This window comes from Balaenoptera physalus, assembly GCF_965194825.1.
Source record: "Balaenoptera physalus genome assembly, chromosome: 5".
NCBI classification, from domain to species: Eukaryota; Metazoa; Chordata; class Mammalia; order Artiodactyla; family Balaenopteridae; genus Balaenoptera; species Balaenoptera physalus.
Genome location: NC_138884.1, coordinates 9,399,214 through 9,415,478, shown reverse-complemented (window position 1 = coordinate 9,415,478; position 16,265 = coordinate 9,399,214). Strand labels below are relative to the sequence as shown.

Here is a 16,265-nt window from a genome sequence, read left to right as displayed (position 1 = left end):
TCTTAACAGTTACGGGGACGCTCTTAGAAGCACTCACCTGCCACAGGCAATCTGAGTGACTTCACTGCCCATCAGCTCCAGGACTCTTCTGGGATTAACCTCACCATTCATGGAATCATGTCCAAGTTGCCCACAGGAACCAGCACCAAAGGTAAACACACCTCCACTCTAACAAGGAGCAAACACCACATGACTGCACTGTGTCTCTGAGTTTGCGTACACGCCTTTAGCCTCTGTATACAAAATTCATTATCACAACCGTCTGTATAAGAACGCTACACTCGCTTGGTACTTAGCCAAATCACTTCTTTGGAACGTTGATTAAATGGAAAAGTAATTTAAAAAGAACTTAAGGCTACACCTTTATGGAATAAAGACAGTACTGCTCAAGGGAATGTGTGCCATCTATAAATTCTGAAAGTTGTTTAAAAGTACAACGATGTGTTAATAAGAAGGAAAACAAAAGAAGAAGAAAAAGATAGGTGAAATGAGATGATTTTGCATGATCATTTGTATGTAAGAAATTAAATGTTCCACAGATTCCTTGGAAAGTAAGATCTTTTTAGCAGCTGTACTTGAACAAACGCTAAGGCATTTTATCAAAGTGAATCTATAATAGTATTTGTTCGACATGAAAATACCTTCTCAGTCTCTCTAGATGTAACTTTTAGAAGCAAAAGAAATAGGTAGATAATTTTAAGACATTAATTACATTGTTCTTTGTTTTTTACAAATATTTAAATGGCTTGTTTTAAAGGAACACAGAATATTGCTATATATATTTGAAAGTTATATATACATTGAACTATCTTTTTAACACCAAAATATATATATATATATTTTTTTTTTTATTGGAGTATAGTTGCTTTACAATATTGTGTTAGTTTATACTATACAGCAAAGTCAATCAGCTATACGTATACATATATCCCCTCTTTTTTGGATTTCCTTCTCATTTAGGTCACCACAGAGCATTCAGTAGAGTTCCCTGTGCTGCACAGTAGGGTCTCATTAGGTATCTATTTTATACATAGTATCAATAGGGTGTATTTGTAAATCCCAATCTCCCAATTCATCCCACCCCCCTCTTCCCCCTTGGTATCCATGCGTTTGTTCTCTACGTCTGTGTCTCTATTTCTGCTTTGAAAACACCAAAATATTAACAGTGATTCTTTTTGAGTTAGAATCCTTCTTTATTTTACAGTTAGTCCATAATGAACAGGAACTACTTCCATAATAGAAAAAAATCACTTTAAGAACAAATTTATGCCAAAGAAATGCCAAAAGGGTCAGGCCAGCTTAGCATTTTCTCTCTCACAGTGGCATTCTAGAATCTTTTCTGAAAGGGCGTATTTTTCCCTGATATCAATCTCAGGAGGTTGAAGGACACACCGTAAACACCACTAGCTTCCCTTAATAATAACTGATTTGAATGTATTTTTATCCTCATATTTTTATTTTTAAGTTTTATTTATTTATTTATTATTTATTATTTATTATTATTTATTTTTGGCTGTGTTGAATCTTCGTTGCGGTGCACAGGCTTCTCATCACAGTGGCTTCTCTTGTTGCAGAGCACGGGCTCTAGGCGCACAGGGCTTCAGTAGTTGTGGCGCACGGGCTTAGTTGCTCCGCGGCACGTGGGATCTTCCCGGACCGGGGCTCGAACCCGTGTCCCCTGCATTGGCTGGCAGATTCTTAACCACTGAGCCACCAGGGAAGTCCCTCATATTTTTAGAAATTCTTAAATCTCACTGTGGCTCAACTTGAAGAAAAAAATACTTTTGTGTTGGACTTCCCTGGTGGTGCAGTGGTTAAGAATCCGCCTGCCAGGGCAGGGGACACGGGTTCAAGCCCTGGTCCAGGAAGAGCCCACATGCCGCAGAGCAACTAAGCCCGCGAGCCACAGCTACTGAGCCTGCACTCTAGAGCCCACGAGCCACAACTACTGAGCCTGCGCTCTAGAGCCCGTGCTCCGCAACAAGAGAAGCCACTGCAATGAGAAGCCCGTGCACCACAACGAAGAGTAGCCCCCGCTCACTGCAACTAAAAGAAAGCCTGCGCGTAGCAACAAAGACCCAACACAGCCAAAAATAAAATAAATAAATAAATTTATTAAAAAAAAAATACTTTTGTGCTACTTTTAATAAAGGTCTTCAGGGAAGTATGGCTGAATTAACGTCTAACTCCGTGTTACTGGGGAGCTTTCGTAGGGATACTGGTCATACACATTTAGCCTGGAAGCTAGTGTCAACTGGAACGGGGCGTGGGTCCGTCTTCTTGAGCGCCTGGAGGCTGACCGCCAGTGGAGCGAGGGAAGAGGGAGAATGCAGACGGCTGCTGAGAAGGGAGACAACACTGGACTACTTTTAGACACTGTCAACTGCTCTCTCTAAAAGGCCCTATCCGACCAACCAAACCATGATCAATGAGCACTCGCGTCATACCCAGCACCGAAGCGCCGCGGAACAAACTGGAATACTCCAAGTCCCTTACTTTTTTTTTTTTTTTTTCTTTTCAAGTCCCTTACTTTTGTGAGAACTGCTGTATGCTCTTCTCCGCAACTGATATAGACGACCTTCTGGGTTCGTAGCAGCTTCACATGGCAAGGAGACTCTCGATCTAGAATAAGAGAAATACCACAGTGTCACTACCATTTGCCTTTGAGATGTACACAGCTCTCTTAGCCTGAATTTTGGGTCCCCCTGGACGCCTGACTCTCACCTTCCGCTTCCTGCCTGAACCTTCCCTTGGATGTCTGACAGACGCCTCATTTTTAATGTATTTAAAACTTAACTCTTGGGTTCCCTACACTCCCCATACATAGCGTTCCTCATTTCATAAATGCGACTTCACCCTTGCAGCTCTTCCTCTTTATTTCAAACTACACATCCAACAATGAGCAAAGTCAACTGGCCCCGCCTTCAAAATACATTCAGACCCATCTCTACTCCCACCACTTCCAAACTGGCCTTCCAGCCTCCCCGTGGACCCGCTCTAGATTGGACTGCTCTTCTCCTCAGGACCTACGGCTCAGTGTCTTCCCGGATTTCACGGAGGGAAGCCCAAATCCCTACCCTGCCCTCCAGGCCACGCGGGACGGGGCCTCCCTAGCTCTCTGAGCTGCTGCTCTCCCCGCCTCCCGCCCACCCCAGCCCTGAGCACACCACGGATCCCCGGCATCGGCGCTTCTGCACGCCCTGCTCCCTCTGACTGCAGCAGGCTCCGCCCAGCTTATCTACACGCCTCCTCTCCGACCTGACTCCCTGCGGGGCTCTGCTCAAACGTCCTCTCCGACCTGACTCCCTGCGGGGCTCTGCTCAAACGTCCTCTCCGAGAGGCCCTCCCTGGCCACCTTATACGGAATAGGAACCTCTCCTCTCAGACCCTGTGGCATCCTGTATACTTACGGGTTTGTGGTCTGCGTCTGCCCACGAGCAGGCGATCTCCGCTAAGCCAACGGTATTATCTGTTTTGGTCCCCGCCGCACCCTTAGGGCCCGACACGGGGCCAGCACACACAAGCGCCTCAGGAAGCACACACTAAACAAATGAGGTTAAGAGGTCCACGTGAAGACTTCACCTACCTTTCTCATCACTGAGCCCGAGCTGCCCCGCGTTATTCATCCCCCAGCCAAACACGGCTCCCGAGAGAGACAGGGCAAAGCTGTGGGCCCCTCCTGCAGTCACCTGTGCCAGCGGGATCCCCTCCAGGGACCTCACCCTCTGCGGGCTGGCTTGGGAGGGGAACTCCTTCCCCAGGCCCAGCTGCCCATGGCTGTTCTTTCCCCACGTGAAGAACTGGCCATCTGAAATAAGAAGAGGGTAACTGGTATTACCAGAAATGATACAAGTGCCGTCCACAAAAATAACCTTGTTAGAACAACAGGGTCGCCGGGGAGCCTCATTCGTTAGTGCCCTCCGGCCGCAACACACACCCCCCCAAGAGCAAGGGAGCAGACACACTTCACGCTGCAACCGAGACTCCCACGTGTCGTGACAACAGAGATGAGCTGAGCCTTATCACCCTTCCAAGGCTATTAACATTTACGCAAAGAAAAAAGTAAATGTTTAAGTCAGTTTTGAATAGGCAATTACCAGGCTTAGATCCACTAAGCAAGGTGAACGAGTTCTGACCACACCAGGGCCGTGAGAGACCCAGGACTTCACGGGGTCCAGCTATGACCCGGACGGCAGCACAGAGAATCAAGCAGGACGTGTTGGTGCTGACTCCCCCTCACATTTATCCTAACAAAATACAGCGTTATCTGCTGGCTTAGGTTTTTCTAACTCCGTCTTCTTCATTTATTTGGGAGCTTCACGGTGGAATATAACGCCATAGTGAGCTGTAGCTCAGAAAAACCAATCTCCTGCTCAAGCACACGACTGACGTACTGTCTCCTCCTCACCTTCCCCCGAGAGACAGTGGGAGCGGCAATGATGACCAGCTCCTTCATCATCCAAACCCTGAGAAAAGCATGAGCTACACAGAGGCTGTCTGAGAACCGCTGCTGTCCAACAGGAATGCACAGACCCTAACCAGTTAGTTAAACGTATCCAGTTAGATAACATCACACAAAAATGCAAAGGGAAATGGTTCTCAAATTAGCGTAACATTAGCATAGATGTACTTTACCAGCTGCAAGAGCCAAGCAATGCCAGTTGCCGCAGGAAACTTGTAATATTGTCTGTTGGTTCAGCTTTTGGATTAACCTAAAACAGAAAAGACTTTCCTCTTAAGAAGGGCATTCACAAACAATGATTGGAAATATTCCCAACTAAATAAAACAGTTGTAATAAGTAACATCTTTCACAAAAGACTTTTTAAAATCAAACATATCATCTTACATGATATAATTCTACTAAGTCTTTCACTAACCTCCTGCCTCTTAGGCAGCTACTGCTTAAAAAAACAAAACAAAACAAAACACCCATTCTGCACCTAAACCCATTACCATAGCCCTCTGTTAATTCCCACCTTGTCATCTCCAATTCAGGGACAAAAGGAGTAAACTACAGAAGAAAGATCCCTAAGGACATGGCTAGTATCTAAATGGCTTTCAAATGAGGGCAATGCCATGATCCAGCAATCCCACTTCTGGGTATATGACCAAAAGAACTGAAAGCTGGGTACCAAAGAGATATGTGTACACCCACATTGATAGCAGCATTATTCAAAATGGCCAAAAGGTGGCAGCAACCCAAGTATCCATCAACAGATGACTAGAAAAACAAATGTGGTATACACATCTGGAATATGTATACAACAGAATATTCACCAGCCTTTAAGAACAAAAACTCTGACATGTTACTACAACATGGATGAAACCTGGACATTATGCTAAGTGAAATAAGCCAGTAACAAAAAGACAAATACTCCATAATTCCACTTACGTGAGATATCTAGACTAGTCAAATTCATACAAATCAAAGTCTAACGGTGCCTGCCAGTGGCTGGGAGAGGAGAAATGGGGAGTGGTCATTTAATGAGTACAGAGTTAAATTTCTGCCAGATAAAAAAAGTTCTGGAGATTGGTCACACAGCAACGTGAATATACTTAACACTACTGAACTGCACACTCTAAAATGGTAACGATGGTACATTTTATGTTATGTGTATTTTACCATAATTTTAAAAAATTAAGAAGGGCAATGCCTCCAAAACTCTGATTCCCTAGGATGATAAAGAGGAAGATCATATGATAACTTTTTAAATCCCGCTCCTCTGCTTGCTCGTGTCAAAGACAGAGATAAGAACGGTACCCATTCACAGGGTTGTGAGAATTAAAAGAAAAAATTCATGCTTGGCATTGCCCAACAGAGGTGGACAGCCTGAGAATATCTGCTGCTTCGTATTTTAGTAATTCACAAGTTGCCGTTTTCCTCTTCATTAAGTGTATGCCATGGGAACAAAGGAGTCAGACGGGCACACTCTCGGGAAAGGGCATTTTAGAAGACAGACATCCAATAGGCGAGGAGGGGGTTATTTAGAGTGAGAGGTAGATGTTGCTTTTGTTAATGGTTTATTTTCTCGGATCTAAAAAAATGTATAAAATAGAGTTCACATATGCATTTAGTACCAAATAGAAGCCAACTATTTTTTATTGTAGATTCACATGCACTTGGAAGAAATAATACAGAGATCCCTTGTACACTTTGTCCAGTTTCCCCCAGTGATGACATTTTGCAAAACTACAGTAGAGTATCATAACAAAGATACTGACATTAATATAACCTACCAATCTCATTTATGTTTGGGCTGGCCAAAAAGTTCATTCAGGGTTTCCCATAGGATGTTACAGGAAAACCCAAAGGAACTTTCTGGCCAGGCCAGTATTTCCCCAGATTTATCTGTGCTCATTTCTGAGTTTGCAGTAGTTTTGTCACCTGTGCAGGCTCATGCATCCAGCACCATACTCAATGGTTCCAACGCCACAAGGATTCCTTTTGTTGTACTTTTATAACCACTCCTCCCCTCCCCCATTCGTAACCCCTGGCAACCACTAATCTACCCTCCATTTCCACGATTTTGTCATTTTGAGAATGTTATATAAATGGAACCATACAGTAGGTAGCCTTTTGGGATTGGCTTCTTTTTCACTCAGAATAATTCCCTGGACATTTGTCTAAATTGCTGCACATATCAATAGCTTGTAGAACCCCACTATTTTTTAAAATTGGAGAACGTAATACTGCCTTGGGGCCCAGTGTTTCAGAACCTTATGTAGCAACAGCCCTTTTTCCTGGCCAGCTTCCACTCAAATTCCCCACACTCCTCCCTTTATGGGTCACCATTACCCTCAATACAACCTCCACAATCACAGTTACAGAGAGGAAGCAGGTCAATAGGACAAGACAAACAATAAGAAACTATACCCTTGAGGTGGAGAAAACGGGACACACATGCACAAGCATATACTGTGCTTTACCTACTCTTCTTACTCCATCCTCCCAGTCACTTTGTAAAGGTACACAATACTATGTAACTCCATCCTGAAGTTAGGAAATCGAGGCCTAGATAAGTTCAACAATTTGCCCAAGGTCACTCACCTAATAAGTAATAGAGCCAGTACTGGAATCTGAGTCCGTATGACCTCAAAACTATGTTACTTTCCACAATACTAAGGTATGAATTAATGAATCTACTTTAAAAGTTATAATATGAAATTATATACAAACTAAAGCCTCAGAAGTCATCCATAATTTAGACATGACTAATAAAAATAATAACAAACTGCTACTCTAACACAGATCACTCCATTTTTAGAAATGAAATGCCATTAAACAGATTTTCTTGAGTCTTTGGTCATCAACGAATGAAATACTTTTGCCATTAATGTTATAAATCTTTTCCTTAATATTACAATTTCGTTAAAATATAGCATCCCCCTTTTTAAAATTTCTACTCTCCCTCTGCCCCCCAAATTAAATTAATTTTTGGAAGTAATGAATCCAGGACATTACCTGTTCTAAATCAGGAAATGGAATCAAGTCATTCTTACCTCCCTGTTCCTCTTTTCCCTAAGACAGCTTGTGATCAAAGAGACAAAAATCTAAGAAGGGCAAAAAAGGAAGAGGAAGAAGAATGTACTGTCCTTTAAAAGGGACAGTAATTGGGCGGGGGGGGGGGGGAGAGGCCATTTAATAAACACACCTGTACTGAGCCATGCATGTGCTGGAGCTCCCTTAGCAATGGCAATGCTGAAATGAATGACCCTTGGGCTTCCCTGGTGGCGCAGCGGTTGAGAGTCTGCCTGCCAGTGCAGGGGACACGGGTTCGAGCCCTGGTCTGGGAAGATCCCACATGCTGCGGAGCAACTGGGCCCGTGAGCCACAACTACTGAGCCTGCGCGTCTGGAGCCTGTGCTCCGCAACAAGAGAGGCCGCGATAGTGAGAGGCCCGCGCACCGTGATGAAGAGTGGTCCCCGCTCGCCGCAACTGGAGAAAGCCCTCGCGCAGAAACGAAGACCCAGCACAGCCATAAATAAATAAATAAAAATAAATAATTTTAAAATGAATGACCCAGGTCTCCTGGCATCAAGCGCTCCCAGCTCTGTACTAAACATAGTTATTAAATTAAAAATTGCAAAGAATGTGACAAGTACTGCAACACAAGGAATGTTGTACATCTGCAGCATGAAGGAGCAGGAATTAAATGAAGGAAATAAACCAGTGGCCTCTTTGATCATTAAGAACCCTCAACAAACAGAGATGCCCCCCCTCCAAAACATCCACCTGAAAGTAACTTCAATATTTTAGACATTTACTTAGTGGTGAAGCATCGGTTACATATTTAGCCAAATCATCTAAGATTCAGAATTAAGTAAATACTTAAGGGACTAAAAACCATCGTATTAGTACTTTTGTGTTAAACAACTTATGTATATTTGGTATTTTAGCTGTTGGTAATGCTTAAGGTAATTCGGCCTGTTATTAGAGTATCAGGTCAGCCTTGTGATTCTATTTTAAAGTGACTCATTGAATAATTGTTTTAGGTGTGCGATTTTAAGTTAAAAGTTAGAAAGTCCAGCAATGTGAAAAGGTGTTTTTTTATTCAAACATTACTGAGTTCCAAACACTCTGCCAGCAACTAGGCTACTGGAATAAATAAAGTACAGTTCCTGAACAACTCACATTTTTTAACTGGAGACAGACACTTCTATAAATAATTACAATTTTTGTGACAAGCGTTATAACAGTATGAGGCATGACAGTGACACAAAGGAAACAGCAATCAAAAGAAGAAAGCAGAACCCAAACCAAGGAATGTAACAAAGAAACTAGCAGGAAATGATATTTACAGCAACTGACATTCTTACCTGGGTACTGCCACAGAGTCCTCGGTAGTCACGAGTCCTAGTTGACCATCGCTCCCTGCACCCCAAGAAAACAGCTGGCCCCGGTCACTGAGGGCCAGACTGTGGGACTCGCCACACGCCACGTGGACAATATGCTGATCTGCCAAAGCTCCAATTTGCTCTGAAGAAAGAAAAAAAAAAGAAAAACCAAAGGAGGGAAAATGTAAAGCCCAGAAACAGGAATTACACAGAATTAGCTTCCTAGGCAGTTGTGTTTTTCAAAGAGAACCACTACATCTGTAAATGTATAAAGATGTTATATGTTTCTAAAAGGTATCCATTGAAACCCCAGCTATACTGGGTAGCACACATGCCTAGAGCAACACACACGCCAGATGTTCCCTCCCGTGCCTGGTGCTTCTCCCCAGAAAGAGGCCTGAAGGCTTACTATTCGGAGATGTGGAACCAGAGAGGCCCCAGCGTGAGTGGGAGTGAGGCATGTTACTAAAAGCAGTGGGATTGGGGCTTCCCTGGTGGCGCAGTGGTTGAGAATCTGCCTGCCAATGCAGGGGACGCGGGTTCGAGCCCTGGTCTGGGAAGATCCCACATGCCACGGAGCAACTAGGCCCGTGAGCCACAATTACTGAGCCTGCGCGTCTGGAGCCTGTGCTCCGCAACAAGAGAGGCCGCGATAGTGAGAGGCCCGCGCACCGCGATGAAGAGTGGCCCCCGCTTGCCGCAACTAGAGAAAGCCCTCGCACAGAAACGAAGACCCAACACAGCCATAAATAAAATAAATTAAAAAAAAAAAACGCAGTGGGACTGAGTGAAATTTTGCCTGGGAACAATGAGACCTCCCCCATCCGGAAAAACACCTTTCTCCCCTTAGTTCCAGAACACAATCTCTCTCTATATACCTATCCAGCCAGAAGATAGAAGGATTTCTCTGAGAAAATTGGCCCAAAAGACCCATAGCTACTGACATTTGTGGGTCCCCTAATGAAATGTCCAGCTTCCCGCTAGTTAACAGGACTTGCCCACACACAGCTCCACTCACGTTTCAGTACCTCACTTACATATAAAAGACTGGCCAAGGATCAACATATACATGAGGAAATTTTTACATAAAAGTTAAAGAGCAAAGGAAACAGAAGAAAATGAACTCTGAAGAAAAAAAGATCATGCAGAGAACAGAAAAAAAAATAAGTCATTAGAAAAGTAAAAGAAGACAAACATTCCAACATTCAAAAAATAAAGTTATCTTGGAAAATGGAAACATGGCAGCATAAATTTAAAGGAAAAACCTTCAAAAGCAGGATGGGAAGTAAGAACTGAAATTTTCTAAGAAACAGAACAAAAAGGCAAAGAACACAACAGAGGAGGAAAAAAAAGAAAGAAATGAGGGGATTATTCCAAGAGGTCCAACAACGGAAAAATAAGAACTTTAAAAAGAGAATGGAGGGCTTCCCTGGTGGTGCAGTGGTTAAGAATCCACCTGCCAAGGCAGGGGACATGGGTTCGAGTGCTGGTCCGGGAAGATCCCACATGCCGCGGAGCAACTAAGCCCGTGCGCCACAACGACTGAACCTGCGCTGTAGAGCCTGCGAGCCACAACTACTGAGCTCGTGTGCCACAACTACTGAAGCCCGCATGCCTAGAGCCCATGCTCCGCAACAAGAGAAGCCACCGCAATGAGAAGCCCGCACACCGCAAGAGTAGCCCCCGCTCGCCGCAACTAGAGAAAGCCTGTGCGCAGCAACAAAGACCCAACACAGCCAAAAATAAATAAATTAAATAAATAAATTTTAAAAAGAGAGAATGGATAAAACACAAAGTAGAAAATTTCAAAGAAGAAAGACATGAAGATTGCTCATAACTGAAGGACATGAGTGTCACATTGAAAGGACCTATTAAAACTTCAGAATAAAGACTGATAAAAACCTACTTTAGAGCACTTCAGCTTGAAATTTCAGAACACCAAAAAAAGATTCTAAAAGTTTCTAGAAAGGAAAACAGTTTATATACAACAGAACAGGGATCAGAATGGCATCATAGTTCTCAGAAGCAATACTGAAAACTAGAAAAGACAATAAAGCAATGCCTTCAATTCTGAAGGAAAATGACTTCCAACCGAGAATTCCATATCTAGCCAACCATGAATCAAATGAGAGGAAAGGGGAAAAGAACAATTTTCAGGGATGTAAGGCTCTCAAAATATTTTATCTCCCATGCTGCCTTTCTCAGTTAGTTACCTAACATCATGCCTCCAAAACAAAGGGAGATTCAGGTTCCAGGAAATAGGAATCTTACCTAGGAAAAGGTGAAGAATATTCCCAAGACAGCTATGTAGCAGCCTATGAAGCAGAGTTGGAGGGATGTCTCCAAAGTGAAAAATGGCATACAATCTGATGAGTTTATATTATTATGAGTTTTACACTTCTGTCAGAGAATAGAGATTACCACACAAATGAAAAAAAATGAAATAACTCCAGGAAACACAATGTTTTACAGGAAATAAGAGCAATCAAGGTACATAAAGTCATAATAACCAAATAAATATAATTTACATAGTTAAAAATTTAATTGACTTAAAAAATCAACTATTTAGGAAAAGATGGCTAGGGGTGAGATAGCTAGGGGTGAAAAGCGTCTAGGGGTGAGAAAGAGGAAAGGGTGGTTGGAGAATATAAAAGCATGCTAACCTTCCCCAGTGTGAAGCCTCTAGATTATGTCCAATATTGAAAAAAAATCAAGAAATAGCATTATAAGCATGTCATTTAGAAATATAAAGGTAAGTACAAAAAAAAAAAAAAAGAGCTTCAAGAATTGAAAGTGATGGCCTCTGCAAGTGAGACTCAAGGGTGGGGACCGGAGAGGTAGGGAGTTGCTATTGGACCTGAACAGAGTTGGTATAAACGTTACTTTAAAAAAAAAATTATTTTAAGCAGCTGAAAACATGTTCACGTCAGAGAAGTCTCCTTTACCCTCTACTCACCATTAGGCGCTAACTCCCAGCTTAGCCTTGCCCCACACACTAAGAACAGTCCCGTCTTTACTTTGGAAAAACTGAGAAACTCTTACCCAAATAGCTCAGGTGAATCAGATTCTTACTCCTCTGACCAAATTTCCAAGTGTACCATAGTTCTAGGACTTGGGCAGCTTTTATGTTCTCCTGGGCCTGAGCGCCTGGCCTGATACCTCAGCTAGGACTGAGACCTGCCCCCCAGTTCCTGACCTCCTAGGTCCACCATGAGCCTTTCCTGCCTGGATGTGAGTGCACCGCCTCACATGACACTAATAAGTTTCTCCCCGGTCTGACAGGACACTCTCTGGTCTGCCACCGATTTCCTTACCTCGGTATCTGTCAATAGCATCCCTCTTGATCTTTTCTTACCACGGCTGAGTAGTGTCAAAAGGCCACGTCTAGATTGCAATTACCATTTACTCCCAGTCTGGTCAAGCCCTAGGCAAACCAATTCCTGTCCCATCACATATCGGCCCCCAAAACAGACATGGAACTCCCACTACGATCACAACACAACTTGCAGCCCCAAAGGCAGAGGTACCGTTCGGTAATGCAAAGATTTGTGGAGAATTAAACCAACAGTTGTATCAAGTCCAATTTATTTTATTTCTCCTAGCCAGAACACCGAGCTCATCTGATTCATACTAGTGGTCTGCTACAGTGCAACTTTAATCCCTCTTCTAGAATCTACTCCCTAGGTCAACTGGGAATGCTTCATTCACACCTCTCACTGAATACACCCCTGCCCCAGTTGGGAACATTCAGGCTGCAGTGCACACTTTCACATGTATTCTCTTCTGATTCATTCTGTCAAGACTGTACACTATATTTTGCAGATCATGACAGAACCTCAACCCACGCATTAAAATAATTAAACACACTAAGGAAATATTCGGCACTTTTTTACGACAAAAGTATATTTTATCTCTGATCCTCTCGTAGAAACACTTCAAGGTCTTTAGAAGTCTTTAAGGTTATCAACTCTGAACGAGCCAGGGTAATAGGGCAGAATAGCAGCAAATGTGGAATGCTGCTTACAGCCAGCCAGCAGTTCAACTGCACGTACGTTATTAGGATTACTGCTACTTGGCTTTTGAGCCCCATGATAATTTTTTAATGTATTTTCAAGTTAACAGTAAGTTGGGCAGTAAACCATCACAGGGTGTTAATAGAGAAGGATGATATGAGCCTGGAGGGTAGATGGATGTTGCCGGTATGAACTTAATCCTTGCAACGATCCTGAGAGGTGACGGCTCTCCAATAAGCCCCAGCTGAGACAAAGTGTGTAGCTTGGCCAAGGTTCACAACGAATGAGTGGTGGAGCTGGAACTGGAGCCCGGGTCTTTCTGACTTCCAAGCCCATTACACCCACAAGTCTTTATCATCTTCCCTCATGGAAAAGGACCAGGCGGATTTTAAATCAGTTAACAGTAACTACGAAGTGAATAGTCTAGTTATGGATAATGGGAAATAAACTCTTTCCTCTTACTGTCTGTTCTGATGAGAAATATATCCAATAGTTTGCAGTTAACAGTATGAGCAGTTGGGTGGCAAGTACACAGTATATACAAAATCAGTGATCAATATTTGGTACTGAATTTTTCATAAAGCTAAAATCAAATTAAGTGTCAGCAGTTAATATGACAAAAGGGATTAGACTTTCATCACTTAGATGTCTCCTTTTTTTTTAACTAAACATACATTTTTATTCTTATACTTCTTATCTACATTTTTAAAATTATTTATAAAAATATACACACACAGGGATACATGTGCACACATTTAAAAGAAAAAGTCAAAGGGCATATAAATATCACAGAAACATGAAAATTCAGAAGTGAGTCAGGGACTTCCCTGGTGGTGCAGTGGTTGAGAATCCCCCTGCCAATGCAGGGGACACGGGTTTGATTCCTGGTCCGGGAAGATCCCACATGCCGCGGAGCAACTAAGCCCATGCGCCACAACTACTGGGCCTGCGTTCTGGAGCCCCCGAGCCACAACTACTGAGCCCGCATGCCACAACTACTGAAGTCCTTGCGCCTACAGCCCGTGCTCCGCAACAAGAGAAGCCACCGCAATGAGAAGCCCGCGCACCGCCACGAAGAACAGCCCCTGCTCACCTCAACTAGAGAAAGCCCACGCACAGCAACAAAGACCCAATGCAGCCAAATAAATAAATAAATACATTTTTAAAAATTAAAAAAATAAAATATAAAAAAATTAAAAAAGGCCTCTTCCCTATCTTTAAAAAAAAAAAAAGAAGTGAGTCAGGACAAACCTTAGGTAATCCAGCTCAGCTTCCCTCATTTCTTTAACATCTTTGATACAATATAACCCAAGTTCCCTGCAGATCCCCAAAAAGAGAATTTCCTAGTGCCCAACTTTCCTCTGGGGCCCCTGGCTTCCCACTACTTGGCAAGACTCTCCCTCATTTTCTTTGCTTCTGTGTCTGAAAGGTCCTATTCCCAAGCCATATTCCAACTACTTTCTTATTTTCATCTAACCATTTTGGGGGATCAGGACTATGCCTAGCGGGACCACCCCCCCCCATAAGAGAGTTACTTCCGGGACTTCCTGGTGGTCTAGTGGTTAAGACTCCGCACTCCCAATGCAGGGGACTCAGGTTCAATCCCTGGTCAGGGAACTAGATCCTGCATGCCGCAACTGAGACGTGGCACAGCCACGTAAATAAATAAATATATATCTTTAAATCTAATTAAAAAAAAGAGAGAGTTACTTCCATGAAAGGAATTCTACCTCGTTCCTGAGCCAAAGCACTCAAATCAGAGTCAGCTTTTTAAAAAATTTTTTAAATTATCATACAGTAAAATTGACCTTTTTTAGTGTACAATTTTATGAATTTAAGCACATATAACCAGTGACACAATCAAGATACAGAACAGTTCCATCAACCCAAAAAGTCCCTTGTGTCATCCCTTAGTCACACTCTCTCCTCATCCCTAACTCCTGGTGACTACTGATACGCTTTCTATCACTACAGTTTTATATTTTCAATACTGTCACATAATGGAATCGTATAGTATCTAACCTTTTAAAACTGGATTCTTTCACTCAATATAATGCCTCTGAGATTCATCCAGGTTGTCGTATTATCAATAGTTTGTTCCTTTTTATTAGTGAGTAGTGTTCTATTGTATTATGGATGTACCACAAAGCACTGTTTCCAGTTTTAAGCAATTATAAATAGAGACGCAATAAACATTCGTGTACAGGTTATTGTGTGAGAATAAGTTTTCATTTCTCTGGAGTAAATACCCAGGACTGGGTAGTCAACCTTGCTATATACAGTTGGGTTATTTTAAAAATCTAATATGATAATCTCTGCATTGATTGTTTTGTTTGGACTATTTATATTTAATATAATTATTGATATGTTTGGATTCACGATCTACCTTTTTACTATTTGCTTTGTTTATTCCCTGTTTTTCATCACTCTTTTTCCTCATTCCTGCCTTCTTCTGCATTAAACATGTTCTACTTTTCCATTTTAATGTACTGTGGTTTTTATTATATCTCCTTGTATAGTTACTTGAGTGCTCTAGAGATTATAATATAAATATTTAGCTTTTCAAATTCTAGTTAGAATCAATAATTTACGATTTCAAGTGGAATTTAGAAACTCTCCCATGATATAGGTCTCTTTACCCCTCTCCCCTTTAAGTTATAGTAATCTTAAATATTACATCTGCATACCTTGAAAACTCTATCACAATGTTATAATTTTTCATTTCAATCATCAAAATATTTTTAAAGAATTCAAGAAGAGAATAGTCTATTATATTTACCCAGTTACCCACTATTTCTGTTGCTCTTCCTTCATTACTGATGTTCCAATATTCCTTCTGGTATCATTTCCCTTCTAGCCAAAGAACTTCCTTTAACTATTGTTTAGTACAGGTCTGCTGGCTGTAAATTTTCTGCTTTTTCCTTCATCTGAAAATGACTTTGTTCTACCTTCATTTATGAAGGCTTTTTTTTGTTTGTCTGTTTGTTTGTTTTTGCTGAACATAGAATTCTGGGTTGACTTCTTTTCTTTCAGCACTTTAAAAACACTGTGCCACTTATGGCGTCCATAGTTTCTGGGGTGAAATCCACATTCCCCTATAGGTAATATGTTGTTTCTCTTTGGCTGCTTTCAAGTATTTTCTTTGTCTTTAGTTTTTAGAAGTTTGATTATGATCTGTCTTGGTGTGGATTTCTTTGGATGTATCTTGCTTGGTCTACTGACTTCTTGAATCTGTATATTTATGTCCTTCACCAACTCTGGAAATTTTTCAGCCATTATCATTTTCAGCACCACATTTTTTCTCTTCTCCTGCTAGGACTGACATGAATGTTAGACCTTCTGTTCTCGTCCCACAAGCCCCTGAAATCCTGTTAACGTTTTTCCCAATATTTTTAACCTTTATTACTCAGTTTGC

At 42.1% G+C, this 16,265-nt stretch overlaps 1 protein-coding gene across 5 annotated transcripts in view; it reads right to left on the bottom strand.

The window, feature by feature from the left end:
- The window catches only part of HERC3 (HECT and RLD domain containing E3 ubiquitin protein ligase 3), a 141,186-nt gene that overhangs the window by 85,090 nt on the left and 39,831 nt on the right, over positions 1-16,265 (bottom strand). For 3 of the 5 annotated variants that reach the window (XM_082461657.1, XM_082461659.1, XM_082461658.1), the window contains exons 4-9: positions 8,820-8,979; positions 4,636-4,712; positions 4,409-4,510; positions 3,587-3,808; positions 2,531-2,622; positions 38-168 (exon numbers count right to left, since the gene is read on the bottom strand). In XM_082461657.1, coding sequence (XP_082317783.1) covers positions 38-168; positions 2,531-2,622; positions 3,587-3,808; positions 4,409-4,510; positions 4,636-4,712; positions 8,820-8,979 — 784 coding nt within the window. The remainder of the gene's footprint in view (positions 1-37; positions 169-2,530; positions 2,623-3,586; positions 3,809-4,408; positions 4,511-4,635; positions 4,713-8,819; positions 8,980-16,265) is intronic. The other 2 variants (XM_082461660.1, XM_082461661.1) reach the window with 1 other exon arrangement.